This window comes from Neodiprion lecontei, chromosome 7, assembly GCF_021901455.1.
Source record: "Neodiprion lecontei isolate iyNeoLeco1 chromosome 7, iyNeoLeco1.1, whole genome shotgun sequence".
In the NCBI taxonomy this organism is placed as follows: domain Eukaryota; kingdom Metazoa; phylum Arthropoda; class Insecta; order Hymenoptera; family Diprionidae; genus Neodiprion; species Neodiprion lecontei.
In genome coordinates, this window is record NC_060266.1 from 11116941 (window position 1) to 11125508 (window position 8568).

Genomic DNA, 8568 nt, shown 5'->3' on the forward strand with positions numbered 1-8568 from the left:
GGTCAATCTCAGGCACACAAACTGATTTTAATTTAAATTATACTATAGAATAACAAAACTGGGAAGGAAAGGAAAAGAGAAGGAAAAGAATTTAGAAAGATAAAGGTACTCGGTAGGATAGACGGTAGAACGGTAGCTTAAAACGGTAGAGAGGTCGGGAGAGCGATTGGAAAATTGAAGCTGTTCCTCAACAGGTCGAGCGTAGAATAGCAGGTCGTAGTTCAGCTCGCCGATCTCGCGGTTGTCGTGAGGTGATTCTTCTTCTTTGATTGGTCGCTTGACCCCCACCGCAAATAGGCCATCCCCCTGTGGCGAATATCGGTTACTGCGTGGTCGTACGTTTTCCAAAAATTACCGCTAGATGTTGTGCAATGTGCTGCTCGCGATTTCGTCGTTGACACCAACTCGTACGGTTTCATAGTCGCTCCAGTTTGCAGTCCAGGCTGCCTATCCTCGGGAACTTCTTTGACAGAGGCACGCACAGGGTGCCTCTCGGTCAAAGTTAGCGGGTGGAGAGTGACGCCTCATTGTTCACCTCCACCGGCTTTTGTACAGGCAGTAGCTAGCTGCCTGTACCTGAGGCCGTGCAGTCAGACGGTTGGCCAAACCGTGGACCACGACCCACACAATCGGTCCTCGTCGATAGGGAGGCGGCTAGTTCCTCTTTGAAGAACGATGCCCCCGGCCGCCGGGAGGATTTTTATCTCCCTGTTCACCGGCAGTCGAGGCGATACGGAAGGTTCGGATGGATGCTACCCCAGGTGTATATAAAGGTGCACCAAGGTAGCCAGTGTAGTCTGGTGAGACCGTCAGTAGGCGAAGTCGTCGAGAGCTGCAAACGGTAGATAGTGGTCCCTTGTTGATCGGGATCGTAGTCGTCCAAGTACCTTGTTAGCTTGCGCCGAAGCGCGAAATAAAGAATTTACAGAAAAGAATTAGTTAAAAGTAGATATTGCCTATTTTGTATCGAGTTCGTTTGGAGTACCCTGCTGAGGACGCGTAAATTAAAAATAATAGCGGTTGTGTGCCCTTGTGACGGGCGATTCTGAAACGCCACGTTACAGTACATATATATATATATGTATGCTTAGAGAGATGGCAAAAAGATGTGGATCATCGACGTGGGATCCGCGAATTAGTGATGAGAACGAGTGTGAATAAAACGAAATGATGTTGAGATGGAAAGAGATGATGATTGATAGTAACCGAGAAGTTTTATTGGTTTTGATGCGGCGATACAGACCGTATCGCAAGAGAACGTTACAGAGAGTGATGATTTTACAGAGCGAGAGAACACATAGATTATACACATACATGATTTCGAGATAGTAGACAATACATGAGATACAGCTGATGGGTTTTGAGTCGCGACACGGGCAAGCGGCGAGATTTGACGCAGAGACGGCAAGTAAACATTGCACGCAAGTGTGCGTACATGTGCGAGGACGATTTTGAGTGTCACGAGACACACATTTAACTATTCGATACCTTGTCGAAACATACCGCCCGCTTCGCTATCGGTAATGATCGCGAAATTAGATTATGCCGCCCGCCGTGCGTTATTTATTCTTAGAGTCAATAATTGTCTTAAGAGGACACTGGAAGCACACACAATTTTACGATTGGACGTTTTAACACAGAGGATTTCGTTTTAACGGTCACAACGCGAACGAGACCGTCGGTTCCCGGATGCACTTCGATCACTTTCGCGAGGGGCCACACAGATGGAGGTAGATTTTCGTTTTTTACGAGAACGATGGATCCGATTTTGATGTTCCCGTGATGAGTCTGCCATTTCGAGAGGTTTTGGAAGGACTGAAGATACTCCGTACTCCACCGTTTCCAAAAATGCTCCAGCATTTGACGCGAGTGTTGCCAATGCGATAGCCGTTGAACTGGCACCTCGATGAGTGACGGCTCAGGAATTGTGTTCAATGCTGAGCCGACGAGAAAGTGTCCTGGAGTCAAGGCACTTGGATCCCGTGGATCGTCCGAGATAGCGCAAAGAGGTCGAGAATTAAGCGTGGCTTCTACTTGCGTGAGGAACGTCGCGAATTGCTCGAACGTTTGAGTAGCTTCTCCGATGACTCGTTTGAGGTGAAATTTGACTGATTTCACTCCGGCTTCCCATTTTCCACCGAAATGAGGCGCGGAGGGAGGATTAAACCGCCACTGGGTTCCGTGTGATGCGAGGGTGTTCGCGATTTCTGAGAACTCCTTTGACGATGCAGCGAGAAGACGGCGAAGTTCTGAGTCTGCGCCGACGAGATTCGTTCCACAATCGCTTGCGATTGAGGCACAAATTCCTCGTCGAGATGTGAAGCGTTTGTACGCCGCGATGGATGCCTCCGTTGTGTAGTCCGAAACTAGCTCGAGATGCACAGCCGATGTCGTGAAGCAGATGAAGATAACGATATATCCCTTGCATGATTTCGCTCCTCTTCCGCGGGAGGCTCGAATCGAGAATGGACCAGTGTAGTCAACGCCAGAGTGAAGAAACGGCCTTGATTGCGTGACTCGAGACTGAGGGAGTTGGCCCATCTGTTGGCTGCTGAGGGTGGCGCGATGACGCGCACAAGGAACGCAACGATGTATGAACATGCGGATCGGTACTCTTCCTCCCAGGATCCAGTACCGCTGTCGGATTGTAGCGAGAGTGAGTTGCAGACCTCCGTGGAGCGTCAACCGATGATGATGATCGATGATCAATGTGGAGAACGATGATTCGCGAGGCAAGATGAACGGGTGCTTTTCGTCATACGAAAGCAATGAGTGATTCAGTCGACCACCGACTCTGAGGAATCCGTTCGAATTGATGAACGGCGTGAGTCGCGATAGTGGATGACTTCGAGTGAGACTTGAGCTTGTCTCGATTTGGCGAATTTCTTCTGCAAAGTACGCCTCCTGGGTCACCTTGGTCCAAAACAGTTGGGCGTCGCTCAATTCGAGAGTAGAGATCGGTCCGACAGTGATAGACGTGTTTACGCGATTCGATGTCGTCTTCGCGAGGAACCGATTTGCTGCGCGTTTACACAATGATGTGACTTTGAAGAGAGTCGATAGTTTTGAGTAGCGATCGACGAGATCCCAGATTTGTAGCGGCTTAGCTTTTGCGATGTGCGTCGACAGCCCTTTTCTTTCCTCGAGATGAATGTTTTCTTCCGGTCGCGGAGATAAGGATGGCCAATTGACAGAAGGCTTCGAGAGCCAGGATGGTCCGAAGGTCCAAAGTTCTGATTTTTGAAGGTGCTCCGGAGATGCGCCACGAGACGCAATATCAGCGGGGTTTTCAAAACCCGAGATGTGATACCAACGAGCGCGCGCGAACTCTTGGATTTCCGTTACGCGATTACGAACGAATTCCTTCCACCACGATGGGTGGCTTTTGATCCACGCGAGCGCGACTGTGGAATCCGTCCACAGATAAACCGGGGTGTTTTCGAAATTAAGAGTCTTTTCCACATGACACATCAACCGGACGAGAAGATTCGCAGCACAGAGTTCGAGACGAGGAATTGTCACCTTCTTTAGCGGCGCTACTTTAGTTTTCGCGCACACTAGTGAAACGCGCACTTCGTGAGTGTTGATATACGTTCGCGCGTAGATCACTGCGCCTAATGCACTTTGAGAGGCGTCCGCGAAACCGTGGATCTCTATCCCGAGAGATGCTGTACTTAAACCGATCCATCGTGGGATGGTGATGGCTGAGATGCCTTGAAGATCTTGTAGAAACTGGATCCATCGCGAGGACAATGAAGCTGAGAGCGGCTCGTCCCAGTCGAAACCGAGTGCCCACAATTCCTGCATAGAGATTTTAGCTCTGATCGTGATCGGCGAGAGCCATCCGAGAGGATCAAAGAGCTGCGCGGTTTGTGAGAGAACTTTTCGTTTCGTGAAATTGTCCCGAGTTTGATGAATTTGCGGAGAGAACGCGAACGCGTCGATGTCTGGTCTCCACGCAAGACCGAGAGCCTGAAAGAATGGACTTTGATCGAGATTCAGATGCATCGCGATCTCTTGATGGTTTTGAGAAATGTCAACGAGAGTTTCTGGGTGGCTTGAAGTCCACTTTTGAAGTTCAAAGCCGACCGCCTTAAGCAATTGATTGAGTTCGTTGATTTTCTCGCGACCTTGATCAACGTCCTCTGCTCCTGAGAGGATGTCGTCGACGTACGTGTTCTCGAGAATGACGTGGCTCGCAGAGGGATACTGCTTACCTTCGTCCTGAACGAGTTGATGAAGAACACGGATCGCGAGATACGGAGCGCTTGCAAGACCATACGTTACCGTAGTCAGTTGATATTCTTCAATCGGTAGCTCTGGTTCTTCTCTCCAGAGGATTTGCTGAAAATCTTGGTCATCATTGTGGACCAAAATTTGTCGGTACATCTTGACGATGTCTGATGAGAACGCGACTGGATATTGTCGCCAGCGTAATAGAACGTCCGCGAGGTCGGTTTGCACTTTTGGACCGACGACAAGATTGTCATTGAGAGAGAGTCCGAGGTTGGTTCTTTGAGACCCGTTGAACACGACACGCAACTTTGTTGTTGAACTGCTGTCGCGAACTACACCGTGATGAGGAAGATAAAACACGCGGGAATTGTCTTCAGGTGTATTGATAGCGCGACGCATGTGCCCGAGTTCACGATATTCACGAAGGAAGCTCGAGTAAGCCTCCTTGAGTATCGCCTCGCTACCGAACCGTTTCTCCAAACGGAGGAGCATTTGATGCGCGGGATTCCGCGAGTTGCCAAGCTCTACCGAATTGTCTTTGAGCGGCAGCCGAACTACGTAACGACCGGACGCAGTTTGAGAAACCGTTTCGCGAAAGTGTTGCTCACAACGCTCTTCTTCGGAAGTTAGTGCCAAAGGTTTCGACACTTCTTCCTGCTTCCAAAACTGCTGCACGAGATCGAGCAGTTCGTGATCGAGGGAGCATTGGAAGCCTTGGACTGCGCTATACGAGGGGCTTGCTGCTTCCGCTGAAACGCAGCCGGAGAGGACCCAACCGAACTGAGTTTCTTGCGCGATTGGTGTTCCTGGTGCTCCTCTTCGAACTCCTTGACCAATGATGTTGCTGTAGATGTCAGCTCCGAGAATTACGTCGATTTGACTGGGATGTGCAAAGCTTGGATCCGCGAGGTTGAGTCCTCGTAGATGAGGCCAGTCTTCGACGAGAAGTCGAAATGAGGGTAGATACGATGTGAGTCGTGGAAGCACGAGTGCCTCCACCTGACACGAGAACGAGGTGTGAGCACGAGATTGGAGTTGCAATGTCGCGATGCCGCGAGTCACTGCCGATTGATGAGCTCCGACGCCAATGATCGGTATCGTTGCTTGATGCCGACGTAGTCGCAATTGTTGCGCCAGCGACTCCGTGACGAATGAACTTTCGGATCCTTGATCGAGTAGAGCGCGAGCGATGATTCTTTCTCCAGTCTCCGGATTCGAGGCGATCAATTGCACTGTGGCGAGAAGAACTGGAGAGCGCTTGATCATTGTAGGCTGAGCTGAGTGGTTGCTCACCTGAGAGGCGCTATTCGAGATCGGTGCGTTTTGCACTGCAGGTTGCGCTACTGCAGCCTGTCCTTGAGATGTGCCGCTGTTAGCAGCTGTCGAGATTGAGGAAGAGTTTCGATGCAGCAAGGAATGATGTCGACCGTTGCACACGCGACACGTTTTGTTGGATCGACAGTCCTTCTGCTGATGTGGACCGAGACAATTGAAGCAAAGCTTTTTCGCAGAAACCACTTCCCTTCTTTGATCCAGAGATTTGTCGCGAAAGGTCGAACAGAACGCGATGTAGTGGTTGCCTTTGCAACAAGCACACGACTGTTCCTTTGATTGCGCTGTATGTGACCTTGTCGTCTGAAGATTTGACCTTCCTTGCGATGAGTGCGGTTTCGACGTCGTGATTTGATTATGAGCATGAGCTTGCTCCACGGCTTCGAGGGTGTGGATGCGACCGATGAGAAACGCCTTGAGCTCCGCAAACGTGGGGGGCTCGAGTTTCTCGCTAACACTTTTCTCCCACTCTTCGAGAGATGCTGGGTCGAGCTTGCGAATCGTCATGTGTACGATGATGTGATCCCCTAATTTCTCGGGACTATCGAGAAGTTCGAGTGCGCCAAGAGCTTCGCAAGTGTTGCTGTGCAAGCTCTTCAGTTCTGATGACGACTTTTTCGTGACACGAGGAATCGCGAAAAGTGTCGCGAGATGAGAATCCGTCAAAAGTCTCTTGTTTTCGTACCGCGATACGAGAGTTTTCCAGGCTCGAGGGAAGTTTTCAGCGGTAAGAGCGATGTTTTTAATGAGTTGTGACGGTTCATCGGTAAGACTTGTTTTTAGGTAGTGCAGTTTTTCCACTTCCGAGAGTTGCGAATTTTCGCGAACGATTGATGTGAAGAGGTCGTGGAAAGACTTCCAGTCTGAGTAATTGCCCGAGAACGTAGGCAATTCGATGCGTGGTAGCCGTTTTGAGGCTCCTCCAGTTGTGAGTTGGGGTGCTACGGCTGTTGGCACGATCGGTGCCGATAGAGTCTTGAGAGTTCCGAGTAGATCGAGCATCTCTCCCTTCGCGTTTAAGTATTGCTCTTCGCACTGTCCGTAATAGTCTTTCGCGAAATACGAAAGTCTTTTGATAGCGTCGAGTTGATCACCTTTTGCTGCGATTCTAATTTGATCGACTGTCTCGTGCATGTCTTGGAACTTCAGCCAATTTGAATTTAAAGCATCTAATCGCGATTGCACTTGCCCGAGGGTTGTTTTTGCTTCACCGAGCTTGCGCAAGTTTTCGAGAGTGCGACAGATGCGCCTGAAAAGATCGGTTTGACGTTCAATGTATTCGTCCATCGTCATTTTGACAAACGAGAAAGTGTAACTCACGCGACGAACAGAGTTTTCACGAACGAGATACGCACACAGTGATAATAGGGCGTCGCGATACACACTTTGAGAGATCGGTGTTGTTGACGCTCAAATCTTAGTCGGGGTCACTACAGAGGACACCGCACGTTTGAATTTAACGGACGCGACTGATTTTGATGATGGTTTTCACCGATAACGATATTGTTCACTATGGTTACGTGAACTTTCACAACTTGATGCACACGCGATAGTTCCGTTTCACTCACTGGCTTATTCGTTTTCCCGTAAGTCGCCACGATTCGAAAGATTCGACTCGATTTGCGAATGATCCGATTCGATTCGCGACTGATCCGGCTCGAAGGACCAAAAAATGCTTAAAGAGATGGCAAATTGATGTGGATCATCGACGTGGGATCCGCGAATTAGGGATGAGAACGAGTGTGAATGAAACGAAATGATGTTGAGATGGAAAGAGATGATGATTGATAGTAACCGAGAAGTTTTATTGGTTTTGATGCGGCGATACAGACCGTATCGCAAGAGAACGTTACAGAGAGTGATGATTTTACAGAGCGAGAAAACACATAGATTATACACATACATGATTTCGAGATAGTAGACAATACATGAGATACAGCTGATGGGTTTTGAGTCGCGACACGGGCAAGCGGCGAGATTTGACGCAGAGACGGCAAGTAAACATTGCACGCGAGTGTGCGTACATGTGCGAGGACGATTTTGAGTGTCACGAGACACACATTTAACTATTCGATACCTTGTCGAAACAATGTATAAATACTCACCAGAGATAATCATGTATGTACCTCATAGAAAACCTCTGAAGAAGAATGAGAAATACTCTTTATTTTGCAAATATAAAATGTTCGAGCACAGTCGTCCGCCGACACAAAGATTTTTTTTTCTCGCGCACAGACACTATCCGTAGACTCAACGAATAATCGAATACAATGTAATGCACGGACGGAAAATAAACATGACCATTCAAGTTTGCCGACAAGGAGAAGCGGAGCGGGGCGAGGGGGGGGGGGGGGGGGGGGGGCGACCGATGGCGTAACTTCATAAAACGAGACCACAACGATTCGTACCCGTTTTCTCTCAATAGTATTTTTCGAACATATTTCCAAATATTTACAAATGGTGAATGGTGATATTTATGAAATCATTTTGAAAATACTTCGTGCTGTGTAAAACTAATATTGCGCGATATGTTTTAATGTATATGGGACATTCTTTCACAACCGAACACCTTTGTGACCGACACATTTTTGATTCAGCTGAAATTTTTTTTGCCGAGTTCTATACCGAAAAAATAGGGATACGTATTCGAGGATTTTTTATTTCACATATTTCGTAAAATTGAGGGGATCGAAAATTTGATAATTTGGTGTTTTTTGGCTTGGAAGACTCACTTTCAAAAATTCATAACGCCGATTTTATTTGAGCTGAAAAGTTCGTTTTTTTCATCTCAAAGCTAATGAAATGAATTTTATTACAACAATTCTTTCATTAACGATTATTCCGAAATTTATACTGTTATAAACAATTAATATGTTTCAACCGATCTTTAACAATTGCCCCAACCTCGTAGCGAGTTCTTAGCACAACCATCGTATTCTACGTCAAATTTTTCATCCATAACGTATTTTGAATTGATGGAGAATACGATGGTCGTGCTGA

The 8568-nt window shown here is 48.0% G+C and overlaps 1 protein-coding gene across 1 annotated transcript; it reads right to left on the reverse strand.

Annotated features, from left to right (window-relative positions):
• Positions 1 to 1587: 1587 nt before the first annotated feature.
• LOC124295535 lies at positions 1588 to 6861 on the reverse strand. The gene has a single exon (XM_046745943.1). The coding sequence runs from the start codon at positions 6859 to 6861 to the stop codon at positions 1588 to 1590; it is 5274 nt and encodes a 1757-aa protein (XP_046601899.1).
• Positions 6862 to 8568: the final 1707 nt, after the last annotated feature.

What these genes read in the sequence shown, in the direction of transcription:
- LOC124295535 (XM_046745943.1), bottom strand. Translation starts at nt 6,861, where the DNA reads ATGACGATGGACGAATACATTGAACGTCAAACCGATCTTTTCAGGCGC.